Source organism: Acanthisitta chloris, unplaced genomic scaffold (assembly GCF_000695815.1).
Source record: "Acanthisitta chloris isolate BGI_N310 unplaced genomic scaffold, ASM69581v1 scaffold23277, whole genome shotgun sequence".
Taxonomy (NCBI): domain Eukaryota; kingdom Metazoa; phylum Chordata; class Aves; order Passeriformes; family Acanthisittidae; genus Acanthisitta; species Acanthisitta chloris.
Genome location: NW_008681283.1, coordinates 14,901 through 29,517, shown reverse-complemented (window position 1 = coordinate 29,517; position 14,617 = coordinate 14,901). Strand labels below are relative to the sequence as shown.

At 44.0% G+C, this 14,617-nt stretch overlaps 1 protein-coding gene across 1 annotated transcript in view; it reads left to right on the top strand.

Annotated features, from left to right (window-relative positions):
- Nucleotides 1–1,294: 1,294 nt before the first annotated feature.
- The window catches only part of SWAP70 (SWAP switching B-cell complex 70kDa subunit), a gene marked incomplete at its 5' end in the record, with an annotated part of 23,884 nt that continues 10,561 nt past the window's right edge, over nucleotides 1,295–14,617 (top strand). The window contains 3 exons of the mRNA XM_009078061.1: nucleotides 1,295–1,435; nucleotides 3,996–4,169; nucleotides 12,692–12,919. Coding sequence (XP_009076309.1) covers nucleotides 1,295–1,435; nucleotides 3,996–4,169; nucleotides 12,692–12,919 — 543 coding nt within the window. The remainder of the gene's footprint in view (nucleotides 1,436–3,995; nucleotides 4,170–12,691; nucleotides 12,920–14,617) is intronic.

Here is a 14,617-nt window from a genome sequence, read left to right as displayed (position 1 = left end):
GACAACTTCAGACTTTCAGTTCTTGTTTTGCAGCTACCCCATCTTGACCACTCTATGTCTATTTATGTAAATAGACATGCTTATACATTTTCTTCACATTTTTTTGCTGCTTTCTCTTTGCATCATTTGAGGTTTTTTAAAGTTTTATGAAAGACTAAAGCATATGCCAAAATTCAGTTGCAGTCTGTTCTGTGTGGTTGGTGATTTAAAAAGAAAATAACCCCACCAGCAGCATGTCTTGTCAAGAGACATGATCTGGTTTGCTTCTGGCTCATTTTGGTTTGCCTGTATTTTTTGCCTTTGTTACATTTTTTCCAATGCAGACCATTCCAGGGCATGTGGTGTTAGATCCTTACCCCAGCTGGAGGGGTGGCAGGGTGCTTAGGGCACAGGGAGCAGCCTGTGGCAGCACTGGCCTGGGCCGAGGCAGTGTGAACCACAAAAGGGGTGGTGCTGGTGTCCCAGGAGTCACGGGTACACAGGCTCTGCCTCCCTGTTGGGACCAGGGGGTTAGTGTGTGTGCAGAGCTGGGGCTGAAGACGTTGAGATGCACTGGCTGCCAGTTAGTTTTCAGTAATTCAGTACTTCCTTAAAATCAGTTGAGCGTGTAGCCTCTTCTTGAAGGCAATTTCTCAAGAACAGACATGAGCAGTGGTGGCTGCTGGGCTTGTGACTTAATTCATGCAAATAGCTTTTTAAAATAAAAATTTGAGAAGTAGGCCTAAACCCTTCCCCTTTCTATAGCATCGCTTGTTCTTTGCCCACTGAAACATGGGGGAATGCTGAGAAGCAGCCCCAAAGCAAGGAGATGAGAGAAGCTTTAATCTGAGTGGTCATTTGTTTGTAAACTAAAGGTACATGTTGAGTTGAGTTCTTTGTTGCTGGTTGTCACTAGATGTAAAGATTTATAATTTCAAAGGGTAGGTGTTTGTGGTTGCTTTCCATAGCTCTCTAATCCCACTCTGCAAATATTGCTGTGGTGTTTCTGCATGCCTCTCCTGGTTTTCAGCCGCACGAGTGTATGTGTACCAAGGCTTCTGTAGCTGCATGTGTAGTCTGTAGGACTGGACCTTTCTGTGCTCACATTGCTTCTGCAAATGTGCAACTGTCTGAAGCCCTTGAATTCATTACTTTTAGTTATGTTTTGGTTTTTGACAAAAATTCATGGAGCAGAACTTGTGCTGACATCAAAATGTCACTTTGCCTGTGGATTTGGTATCACAGGACTGCTCTGGAGGGAATGCAGTGTGGTTAAGGTCGACAGCAGTGTCACTGGTTTCTCTTCTGTCCTTAGGTCCTTTCTCACAACTTGTGCACAGTGCTAAATGTTCCCCACGATCCAGTGGCCTTGGAAGAGCACTTCAGGGACGATGATGAAGGGCCAGTTTCCAATCAGGGTTACATGCCTTACCTAAACAAATTCATCTTGGAGAAGGTAAGTTTCAAATTGTTGTGTTCTGTTTTTTCTTTTATCAGTTTTTAAAAGTTTTTTTATTAGAGTGTCTTTGCAGTAAATGTGTGTGTGCAAGAAGCTGCTGGTGTGAAGACACTCTGGTTGTCAGTGTGTCTGTGTGGTGTTGTGATGGGACAGGTACTTTGGAGAGCCTGTGCCTAAAGTGGAAGAGTGCACTGTTCTCCTCTTCTTTCTTCTCTCCTTGGTTTCTATCTCCTGTTACACCTGGATGTTGTCTAAGCTGTGTTCATGCAGAACTGTGTTCATATTGATAAAGCACCTCAGCTTGAATTTATCTGAAAGTGTGTCTTGGAGCTACAGGTATTCCCACTTTATACTGCAGCTGTAACAGAATATTGTCATACACTCCTTTGCAAACAGGAAGGGCAAAAATATCTTCAGTGTATTTCACAAGGTATTTCAATGAGCAGATCCCATCAGGCAGTTACGGTGGGTGACATTAGGGAGTGCTGTTTTGTCTTGCAAGTTCTTTCATGTGTGAGCACTCTTCAGTCTTCTGTTGTGCCTTGTTTTGAGGGGAACTCTGGAAAGCCAGCAGGCTTTTTCCATACTCTCCTCTACTTGTTCTAAGCTATCTTGTTCTAAGATAGGTGGTCACTGGGTTTGAAAGTTAAACCCGAAACAACTATCTTCCTGCTTTTCTTTTCTGACGACTTCTGCTGAGATAATGGTCTGGACAGTTAAAACCAGCTCACGTGATAGTGGAAGCATCAGCTTCAAGACCACTGCTCTCTCAAACACTTGGGCGTCAGCTCCAGAAACCCTCAAACTTTGATGTTGTGGCTGTAGAGATACAGTGCTGTTTGCTTCCTTTCATAATGTTAAAAAGTCCTGAACTGGCTGAAAAGTCCAGTGCAGCAACTGCAGATGATGCAAACTCCTCACCCCACCTTGCTGATTTTTGCTCCTTCCTTATTCTGCATTCAATACTGGTGTAAATTGTGATACATACAACGAGGCTGGCGGCCGAGAAGCAGCGCAAGTATCTTATATGAGGAGCAATTGCATTTAAATAACACTTTAATTTGAGAATGACAGACCTGGCTACATAAGCAAGTAGGTGTGAGTTTGCAGTGGGGCACCTTCTTACCCTGTGGTAAAAACAAATGATAGGGAAGAGCATGACTGCATGTAGTTTGTATCGTTTTGTTCATGCACTGCTCTGGCCTCTGATGGTTGCCTGACGTACCCATACCGTTAGTTAATCTTAAAAGATGAAAATGTTAAGGAACAGGATTAAATGCCTGTAACTTACATGTTACTTAGTCCTAACTAAATGCCTGTAACCAGTTTAGGTATGTAGTACTGAAAATTGGTGAAGTTGTTTTGACAGGGGGCTATCTTTTTGGATGGGAAGGATGTTGCCTGCGGCATCTGTCTTTTAGAGATGGCTTTAGATCAGTGCCAAAAGACAACATGCAGTGGGATGAAGTCACTGGTTCATGGCATGTCTCCTTTGTTTAAAACCAACAAGCAAAAAGGGCAAACAAGAAACCCCTTCTTTCTCCATTCTTGCAAGGCGCAATCTGTTCTAGATGGGGTGATTGTCGAACAAATGCTGCTCCTCTGCGCTAGTAGGCAAAGCTCCCGAGGAAGGAGTGATGCTTTATACACCCAAATCCAGAGGAAGTTCTCTCAGTTTCCAGTCATACATCTTATGGCGAATGAATTGGTTTGAGGAAGAGCCACCTGCTCAAGAGAGGCTTTTTTCATCTCAAGATACTTTGCTTTAAGACATTCATAAAATATAAGAATTATTTTTTAGATTTCTCGTGACTCACAGTTTTATTGAGAAGACTTTGTAACTTCTGTTGTACTGTTAAATGCCGTCGTAGCTTTTTATGGTTTTTGGTGCTGGCTTATCCTGTGTTACCCTGCAATAAAGCCCCTCTACATAGAACCAAGGAACTGTCAAGAAAGGCATGATTTGGTAGCTGAATGAGGAAAATTGGCTGCAACTAATTTCTTTTATCCACATGGGGGATTTCAGTCAATAGTTTGAACAGTTAGTATTGCCTAATTGATAATTGCCAGTATCGTGCAGTTTGTTACTTAGCAGATAGATGTATCTGGGATTTTCTTGTGTCTGAAACAAAATCTGTCCTGTTTTGTGTGTCCCTTTCAGGAGGGAGCTGTCATTTGCCAATATGATGTCTTCATAATTTGTTTTCCTTGGTTTCATGACCATCTTTTAGCATGCTCTGTTACTTACAATGCGGATCTTTAAATACCAACTGAAAACGTTTCCTTTTCTATGATGGCAATGCTGGCATTACAGCAAGGGAGACTCATAAAGGGGGACACAAAGTAGGGTATAATTCTAAACCTCAGGTTATCTCATCTTCCATTCCTTCTTTGGCCCGTGCAGGAAGCCAGACTAGGCTGCTACAGTGCTCTCTTTGGGCCTTGACTTTCCTCACTGCTTTTTGTAAGATGTAGCCTGTCTAACCTTGTCTGTCTGCTAGTCTGTGCCATTCCTGCATATCAAGTTGGTTGTTGTTGTTCGATTTCTTCTTTTTAGGTTCAAGGAAACTTTGACAAAGTCGAATTCAACAGGATGTGCTGGACTCTCTGTGCTAAAAAGAACCTCTCTAAAAGTCCTTTGCTGATTAGTGACGAAGATGCCTTTAAAGTGTGGGTTATCTTTAACTTCTTATCAGAGGACAAATACCCTTTAATCATTGTGCCTGAAGAGGTAAGAAACAGAAACTTAAACGGTTTAATACCAGTTTGCCTAATGTCCTATCTGAACTATGTTAGTTTGCTGTTCTCTAGAGATTTAAGAGAACCTATTGTTTCATATGAAACTTGTGCTCCTTCTTTTAGGGGAAGGCCTCGTGTGCATGTAAGGTCTTGGGTGCAGTTCGGTCTTCCCGGGTGCATATGTGGGGGTTTCCACAGGAACCTTTAAATATTGATAGCTCTGTGTGTCTGTCACTTAAACAGGCTGGACTAAATGGGGCCTGCTGCTTGCCCCACAGTAAACAGCTTGGTTTGCATTTTGAGGCCTGAGTGGTGCTGGGGATGCTCTGGTACCAGCACTCTGAGCTGTTGAGGGTTTTGCTTTGCTCATGAGTAGTGGGTGGATGTGATCTTTAGTCGCTGCACTTGCCTGTAGGTGGTTAAAATTTTGCACAGTCAGTGCATGATTGTGATTTTGAAAAAAAAGTTCCCCCCTCTGCTTTGTGTTACCATGACTTGCAAGATGAGTCTTCAGTCTCATGTCATCTTCCTGGTGAAAAGGATGATGATGTCTATTTCTGGTCAAAACAGCCACATCTGAAGACTCCTGCTTGAAATGGCTGAAGGAATAATACCAGAGAGATGTCTTTGTACTGTGAGTTCATGAACAAGTATTGGCAGTGCTCAAATAGGTATTTTAACCCTAAAGCAAGATTTCAGTATCTCTGCTATTCTCCCCTTTGGAAAGGGTGGGGAAAGAAGCAGAAAGATCAGAATTGTAAGCATAAATGATCTGTTGAAAACTGTGTAAGAAATCCCAGGGGTTTGCAGTTCAGCACTGGAGTAGTGAATAATATGTGCAAAGTGTTGAACAGCCAGGGATCAAAACAGTCTGATTAACATGCCACTAACAACATAACTGTTGGACTCCAAGGTGTTGTGCCAAACCATAAAGTACAGATAACTCCCCTACCAAAATAAACTGCTCAGTTTTGCTTTCTCACTCACTCTGTAGCTGGAGACTTTCAGTCTGTGCAATGTTTCTATTTTTGCCAGACTGGCCCATGCCAGGGCCCTACCTGGCATGCTATATTCCCATGAGAAATGGGACAGTCTTCTTGCTTCCTTTTCTGTTTTTTTTCTGTTGGTTCTGGGAGACAGGGATTACGGTTCTAAAAGCTAAGACATCTCCTTTCTTAGTGGTGGCAGCTTTGGATTTGGTAGAAGGTCAGAGCCACTGATAAATGTCAAAACTGGCACTCAGATCCACGTCTCGGGTTTGTCGTTCTGTTCCCCACTGTGCAGCCAGGCTTACCTGCAGGCAGACACTTCACATCTCCTAAATGGCTGGCATGGTTGGAAGCTTCAGACCTGCCAGCTCTCTGTTGCTCCTTGCTCCCCCGCCACAAACAAGCCCCAGGTTGGTGCTGCCTAGGAATGGCAGTGTGTGTTGGCAGATCATGCAGTATGGTCTGGGCTGCAGGGTTGGCTCTGGGCCTGGAAGGTTTTCTGGATTTCACATCTGCTGTTGTTTGCTTTTCTTCCCATCCTTAATGTCCATGTTAACATGTATTACTCTTCTATTTGGATTGTTTCTAAAATTCTTAGTGTGGCTCTGTGTCTGCATCTCCTTGATTACAGCAGGATTTAAATGGAGCAGTCTGTTTAAAGAGAGCTTACAGAGCCTGACTGACAAAGAAAGGCTGCTCTGTTCTTATCACACACAGTGCATGTATTCACTCAGCTCCTGCCTCAGACTGCGTTAACATGTATTACTCTTCTATTTGGATTGTTTCTAAAATTCTTAGTGTGGCTCTGTGTCTGCATCTCCTTGATTACAGCAGGATTTAAATGGAGCAGTCTGTTTAAAGAGAGCTTACAGAGCCTGACTGACAAAGAAAGGCTGCTCTGTTCTTATCACACACAGTGCATGTATTCACTCAGCTCCTGCCTCAGACTGCACAGGTAATGCAATGCTGCAGGCATTGCTGCCTGCTGAAGGCACTCCTTTCTGCTTTACACTGGTCCTCCATCAGGTTCTCTGTGCTGCTGAAATTCCCCATTTACCCTTTACACAAAATTCCAAAAGTAAAGATGCAAAGTCTCAATTTCAGTCACTTATGACCTTTCATATCCTCCTTTTAAGTCTAAGTTTGTATGTCTGGGGGTTTATGTTAAATCCAAACTCCAGACTTGCAAAGTTTTTTTTTTTGGTACTAACTTGTCGTTGTTAAGCCTGAGAATTTCTACCTGAAAATAACTCTTTTCAATAGTATTCAAAATGACACTGAGACCTAGTAAAGGTATTTTTCTTTCCATTTACTTTTTATGCCTCTTGAGTTCATAATGAAGCTTGGTTGTATGTTTAGTCTTCCACACTCTGTGGTGCAACCTTTCCTGTAGCCTGGACGTGTGTGTAAAAGGAGGGGTTTTTGTGAAGGGTGGGGGGAGCGTTGCTGCTCTGCGATGCTGGTTTTGCTGGGAGCAATGCAAACCGTGTGTGACTGCAGCCCCCCAGAGCAGGGTTGCCTTCCCTGCCCCATCTGTTGCTCTCACTGTTGGCTGAGAATATTGCAACACAATTTACTGCAGTTTCTGGCTTGGAGTCCTTTGTTTGGGATCCAGCTGTTTCCCCTCCTCCCTCCCTTCCACCTAGCTGGCTTTTGGGGATGGTTTTTTTTCCACTTTATAAGTAACTGAGAAACTTGCTGCATACTTTCAGGCTGGACGGGTGATCCCTTGAAGACTTTTGCATCCTGTCTTGTGGATAGGAAGGCTTCTTTAGGTCTCCAGTGAGTGTATTAACACAACTTCATGTGGCTATGAGGATGCCTTTTCTTTTTCCTTGGAGGAGCTGCTCCCTGAGACCTGCTTGGGAGTCTGAATTTCCTTTTTTCTTTTTTTTTTTTTTTTCTTTTTTATTTTTAAAATGAGATAAGTGGTTTCTGCGGTGACTTCATATCTGGAAAACTCTCCTGCCTGAGTGCAGTTTTGCACTGTGCTGACTAAATACTGAAGCTGCTCATGCTGTGTTCTCTTTTGCACTCTTGCTGCTGTGCTGGGCCCTTCATACTAGGCAGCTGGTTGTGGAAGGGCTGTTAGCCTCACCTGCAAAGCGTGAAGTCTTGATTCCCTGCCCAGGTGCTGAACGGGCAGCAAATTGGCAACGGCTGCAGCCTGACCAGAGAAGGGAAAACAGGCTACTTTGACAAGGTTTCAGAGATGCAGGCTGATAAAAGCTTTAGAAAAAGCAGGATGAGGAAAGGAGTTACCAAGAGACATTTTGAAAGTGGTGAAGAGGTGACACAAGAGCCAGAAGCTGTTTGTTCAGCAGAGGCAGTGCCTGGCCTGTGCTCCTCACCTGCCCTGGAAGGAGGGATGTCAGCCTGGCCCTTGAGGGAAATAAGGTTAGCCAAATCCAGCATGGGGAAGGGCTTAGAATCATAGAATCATCAAATCATCAAGGTTGGAAGAGGCCTCTAAGATCATCAAGCCACTGCTGTAACCCCTAAACCTTCCAGCACCAGATTCAGACACCTCTGAAAAACTCGTAGGGATGCTCCACCACCTCCCTGGCCAACCTACTCCAGTGCTTGACTACCCTAACAGTGAAAAAACAGCCTAGGTTGGGGTGTGCAGTTTTGGAATGTGACATCAAGGTTGTGAGGATGTGATGGGGAGAAGTTGGCTAACAGATGCAGGAGCTGGTGGCTGCACAGGACACTGGGCACAGCTGGTAATTATGCTCTTCTTGGACTGTACTGCTCCTGCTGGCTGCGGGTGGGTGGCTGGGAGCACTTGGGAGAGGTGGAAAGGAGCAGAGGTCCATGAATGTCTATTTTGCAAAGGGGCTTCACTCAAAGGTGGAGAGAACTGAAGCCACAAGATGAGAAGTATTTCTATTTTGTCATGAGCTTTCCTTTACAACTTGCCTCTTAGTTGTTACAGACTTATCTGTGTGCCTTGGTGTTGTTTAACCAGACATTTTCTGTTGTGTAAAAAAGGTTTTCAAACACTTCCCCTTTCTTCTTTCTTGACATGTGACTGCAGTCTTGGGAACGCTGTATCGCCTGAGAGCTGTGTGGTATGTGGTGAGCTGTGTTTCTGGGCCCTCCTTCGTGGTGAAACACAGATATGTGCACTGCAAGCTGCATACTCCATGTTCACATAACTTGTTTCAAATAAGACAGAATGTATTTACAGCCTTTGCTTTTTCAGCCTGACTTCTTGAGGAAGGATTTGTACAGCCATTTTGCACTTGTCCTCTAGCTTTCAGCTGTATTAACACTTGGCATTGCTAATCCTCCTAAGAGGGTCCAAACCTTGTGTGGCATTTTGTGCATTTGGAAACCCATTGGAATGTGCTGCCCAGGGAGGTGGTGGATTCACCATCCCTGGAGGTTTCCAAGCTGAGACTGGATGTGGCACTTAATGCCATGGTCTGGTGACCACGGTAGGGTTGGACTTGATGATCTTGGAGGTCTTTTCCAACCAAGTTGATTCTGTGATTTGAAAATGAGGTGGTAGTTTTTAGCCTGTGGAGTTGAAAGTCTGAGGGTGTCCAGTGGTGATTCTTCTGGAGGAATCTCTTGCAGAAAAAGGTTTTTTTATGACCATGTTTGCTTCCTTGCTATGCATTCTAGTATCAGAAATGGATACAGTGAATGAAAGAAACACTTGGAATTGACCCTTGGCCCTTCAGAAATAAAATCAGAACTGATACACAAAGAATGAAAGCTGCTTGTGTGGGGTTTTAATTGCCCCATGAGCTCTACAAGTTGATGACAATGGTGAGAAAGTTTTTGAGTTCCTTATAATTTGCATCAGTTCTTCCCATTTCACTAGCCTTTTCCTTGATTGCTGCAGGGAACAAGACAGTTTTCGGCTAATGCAACAAGTTGGTTTTTGAATTGACCTTTATTATACTGCTTAATGCTGATTGAATTTTGACAAAAAAGAAGGAAGGTCATGACCTACACTGCAAAATGAACAGAGTTTTGTTCCTGGAAAGCAAGAAACAAATACTTGACTTAAATGCAAGTGATGTTCTGATGGGGTGAACGAAAGGAGCTGATGATGACTGTGAAAGGGGCTATGATTGCTTTTGTGTCTCTTGCACATTAACGTGCTTCCACAGAATTTTGTGCAACCTGAACAGCCTTCTAACATCTGCTCTGTCAAGTATCACAGACCTTATTGGAATAGCATGAAGCAGAATGGCCTGGTCTGCTGCTCTGCTGGGCATTGCAGGCCTCCTTCTTTTTACTGTAAGAGACCCACTTGTATATCAGGAAAATATGTGAAACATCTGTGGTATTTCATTCCCTATGGAGGATAATGCTGCGAATACCTGGAAAAGAAAAAGAAATAGGTTCTTAAACATGGGGAAAAGTGCCCTCTGAAAGGAGATGGCAGACTGGCTGCACAGCTCATGTAAAGAGCTCTGTATATTATTTTTCATTTCTCTTTTCTGTCTGAAAAGTTTCTGTTGATTTGAGGTGGAAGTTTTTTTTCCCCTCTGGAGCCAGTTGGTCCATATTGGTGTATGTACTGTTAGCAACTCCCATGTATCTTTCCATCTGTCTGTGAAAGTAAAGTCCAATCAGAATAGCAGCAAATGTTGCTTCACTTTTGCTTTTCAGCACTTTTGACCACAAGAGTAGGTTATGTTTGAGCCAAGGGACTTTGATGGTTATTTGCTGAGTTGACATGTCTCTGTGGAGGAGAGGAAATGTCATTTGCTCGCTGAGGTTCCTCGTTCCAGCACATTATGAATGGTCCCTACACTCCACACTGATCCAGCTCTCTGCTTTGTGTTTACCTCGTGTGTCCGTGTTTGTTCCACACTGCAGCACTTGCTGTTGCTGTGTTAGATAAGCTTTTTCTGGGGACTTTGGCTAGCCATGTACTTAAGTGAATGCCAGATAAAGCCTGAAACTTAATTTTTAAAATTTATTTTAGCAGTTGAATTGTAATATGCACAGATCATTTTTCAATGACTTAATATGTTTTTAAGAAGAGTTAATGCATTTTAAAAATGATATTTTATGTACTTTAATGGCATTGTAGGATATTAGTGGTCATGTTGGTGACTTGTAGATGGAGGGTTAGCAGACTTGAGTGTCTAAATCTATTCTGTAATCAGAGTAAGGTAAAATGTGTAAGGACGTTAAAGGAAAGGATGTGTTGGCTTATTTTTAGTGTACTAAAAGGTAACGTGTACTAGCCAAGAGTTTTGCATTGCTTCATTTCCAGACCTTTAGTTTGATACACATTTTATTCTTATGGCTTGAGCAAAAAGGAAAAAAATCTGTGTGTGCTCTATTGTCTGCGAGTCCTAGTACTTGGAGATAATTAACCCAAGGAATTTGAGAGCTGCATGCCTCAAGCAGTGTAAGAGGTTGTGGAATCTTGAAACAATACATTTTAAAGTTAGAGTTCATAAGTTGTAATGGTTTTGGTTTAAATTATTACTGTCTAGCATTCTGGCAGGCATGTTATCTGCCTAATTAAGCCTCATATACTTTTAGCTTTCCTTCCAGCTGAAGGCCAGGATCGTAGTTCAGAACCGACGCTGCGCAGAGAATGAGCTGAGTGGCAGAACTTTGCTCCTGGCAGTGCAGCAGCTTCTCCTTTCTGCTGGAGCATTAGCCCACGTGCTACTAGAGTCAGGGCCGTGAGCCTCAGAGCAGTTACTGTGCTGAAATAGTAAGAAAATAGGGTGAATTTGGTCATTTACTGCTTCACCAATGCATGTTCTAGTACGCACGTGTGCGTTTCCTGACCAGAGACATGAGGGAAAGGAAGGGGTTTGCCTGGTGCAAGAGAGAGAACCAGCATGTACACTGCATTCAAACCTTGAGGCCTGGGAGTCCTTGTGGTGAAACGTGAGGGGACAAAAACACTTGTCCCATGAAACGTGAGGGGACAAAAACACTTGTTTTTTGTTCTTCCAGATCTCCTGTACAGGGACTGCTGTGGGACCAGCTGAAGGGTGACTGAGCTGTAGCCAAAACGTTTGTGTATTCTGTGGTGAAGCATCCTCTGGCTCTCTTGGCCAGGCCTTTTCTTACCTGTGGGAGAAATTGTTGTGTTTTTCAGCAGTGCTGAGGAAGAGAGGTGAACCAGCACTGGTGATTAGAATCATAAAGTCCTGAAAATCCTGTGGTTTCACCACTTTTCAGTGAGGCATGTTCATGCTGTACACCTTGGTGGTTTTGGTAACAGGATTCAGACTCCTGAGTCACTTAGTGTTTCTGAAACCATCCCTAAAACAAGCAGACTGTCCTGAAGGACTAACCAGCATTCGAGCAAGTCTGTGTGTTTACTGTGAGCATAGAGGATCCTGAGAGGATCCTGTTGCTTTCCCCCCACCTCCACTGGTGGTGGCACTTCCCACCCCGTGGCATCCCCCGTGCCCTCAGAGCCAGGACAGCCCTTCCCTGCGGCTCTGGGTGCCAGCGCGCCGGGCTGGAGAGCCAGCACAGCCTCCCAGTCCCCGGGGTGGGCTACTGGGCACCTCCTCCTCCCCAGCTTCCCCGGGCAGGGTGTCTGCCTTGGCTGCGTCCCGCAGAGCTGGTGAGGAAACACACAAACCATTGCCCACAATAGCCCAAGGCCACGTTAGCTTGGTCTGTCTTCAAAACTGGGTTATGTGCTCTAATTGGGGTCCTGGTATTCCAAGTCATAGCAGCTTGGAAGCTGTGGAGAGGTCTTTGTAGGAAGACCCTCACCAATTATTTTGTGTAAAGAGCCATGGTAAGCATTTTACATGTGCTGAAAACTGTCGATGGGCTTAGTTTAAAATACTGGAAATGTACAGTGATAAAACCAGCATAAAAATATAGATTAAAATAAGAAAGCCAGCCTTCTTTCCGGAACTCTTGTTCATTCTTGGGTTTATTTTGACTGGCATTATTGGTGTTATCCTGGGTATGGTGGTGTTTACAGAATGATGAAAGATTAAAGGAGAAGGAGAGTTTATTTTGGAAAAAAAATGAAAGCAGATGTGAAAAAAACATTATTTTATTTCTCTTGACACATCTGCCAAGATTGTGTCTGAGAGCTAGAGAAGGGAGGTCAGGTAAGGCCTAAGGTATGTGATCACACGGTGGTAGTTTTCATTTCACTTCTTGTCCAAACAGCCATTTTTCTTATTTTTTTCTAATTTGTTTGCTTTTTGTCTTACAAGAATACTTTTTGAAGCTTCTTGCTTTCTCACATTTCAGTCATCAGAGTTTGGAAGCTGTTGCAGGGAAGGTCCCATGTGTTCTGTAGGAACCTGAAATATTAAAAGAAACTGTCAGGTTCAGTTCTGTGCTTTACTGTGAGGAGAGTAGCTGTGGGGTGGGCTTGGCAGTCAAGAGGTCAACTGAGACAGGAGCTTAAAACCTTTGTTAATTAAACCACCTGCATTTAGGGGCCGACATGTGAACATAGGGCTCTGGCTGCAGGAATAGTCTCTGGAGGAGCTCCGAAACACTTGACTGCCCTGCCTGCTGCAAAGGGCTGACTTCTCTTTGTATTCCGCTGCAGATTGAATATTTGCTCAAAAAGCTGACGGAAGCAATGGGAGCAGGCTGGCAGCAGGAGCAGTTTGAGCACTACAAGGTGGCTCTGAACAGCAGCAGGGAGGGGCTGTCTGCGTGGGAGCTGATCGAGCTCGTCGGCAGTGGGCGATTCAGCAAGGGCATGGACCGGCAGACCGTGGCCATGGCCATCGGCGAAGTCTTCAACGAGCTCATTCTGGATGTGCTCAAACAGGTAGGAACCACGGAGCACTCGTGTTTAGAGCAGAACAATTTACTGCCCATTGAGAAAATCTTCAGCTCACACTGAAATTTCTTCAGGGGGAAATGAGGCAAGTTACATATAATTCTTTATATGTTCTCTAAGATGAGCTTATTTTTATAAAAGAGAAATTGTGCTAATGTTCAGATTGTTGCAGCATTATGAATGAACTGCTTGTTGGGAGAGTTTGTTTTTAGAAAGTAGAAGTGGCTCTGACTTGGAATATGGCTTAGTATCAGCAGCCTGTTAATTGACAGCAGAGCTGCAACACTGCCAGCTCTCAGACTGGTGACAGCTCTCCAGTCTTTGAAAATGCTCTTTTGTAGTTTCAGTTGTGTGGGAGGAATACAGTTGTGCTGGTGATAACCTCTGTTTTCAGACGGGGGTCTGGACAAAGGCATGGCTCCAGCTGAAAGGTCAACAGGCCAAAAACATGTAGCAGAGCTCCAGAGCATTCTTGTTCTGCTTAGGTGACCAACAATTTACTTATCTGCTCTCAAACACAAGAAGTCATGCTGGCCTTTATATTCTTAGCCAACTTCTTTCTTCAGATTTCCAGGGGCTGGATTATCAGTTTAAGGAATGCTTTAAAAACTACATTTCTTTCATGGCAAGTGTGACTATCACAGGGACCTGAGGGGTCACAGCAGAGCTTACCTAGAGAGCTGATTTAAAATTGACTTTTACCTGACAGAATTTTTTTCAGCTTTGATTTTTGGGTGAGGAGAGAAACAAAGGCTTTCTTGGCAGGCATTCCTAAGCTATTCTGAAGGAATTGTCGGAGTCTTGGCACAGGAAATTCTGTCAGAATATCCACAAAACAATGCAAAAGTCTATTTTTGTTAACTGCTGATTGCCTGTGGGAGCTGAGGGCTGGACACACACAGAGTCAGCTGAACACAAAATGAAGTCATTCTGCTGTTTGATACCATGGAAATAAAATAACCAGTGTCAGGTCAGTCCTTGAAGCTTGTGAGGAAATTGGATTTCTTTTCAGTTTTGATGCTGCATTGTGTTTGTCTTCCCCACACATTACTTTTTTAAACTGTTTCCTTTCTTTCCTCTGTTGGTGCCTGGGCCCCTTTCTCAAGGATGTCTTGAGTGCCTCTGAACGGTTCCTCGGCACTTGAAATAGTTTGTGTCAGGATTTGGCCCAGAGCCTCGGGGACAGTCACTGGCCCAGTGGAGAACAGGACTCTCTGTGTGACTTCGGGGTGTCTGGGTCGGTCACAGCTTATGTCCTGGTACCTTGCTGATTACAGCCTTGTCCTGGCTGTTGCAGTAATCACACGATGACGTCACGGTATTAATCAACGCCGTACGTATTGTAGCCATCCTGGATCTCCAAGGTTTATGGAGGGTAGCAGAGGCAATTAAATTTGTGATATTTAGTTTGCTGAAAGATGTGTCCTTCGTGTGATAGTTGGTATGAAAAAGCTCCTGCTTTTCAGGAGCTCTCAATGGGCTCTTGGAAGAGGGGAAGCAGCTGATACACTGAAACAGCAGGTCATGATTTTGCCAAAAACTGAGGGGGAAATGTCAGTCTGACTTGGCTTTGAAAGCAAATTCGGTATGTCAAGGAGAGAAAAAGAACCTGTTATGACTGAGACTGAAGCTGCAGGAGTCTCTCAGATGGCCTTGAAATCAGGCAGCCCTGGGCACGGGGGCGGC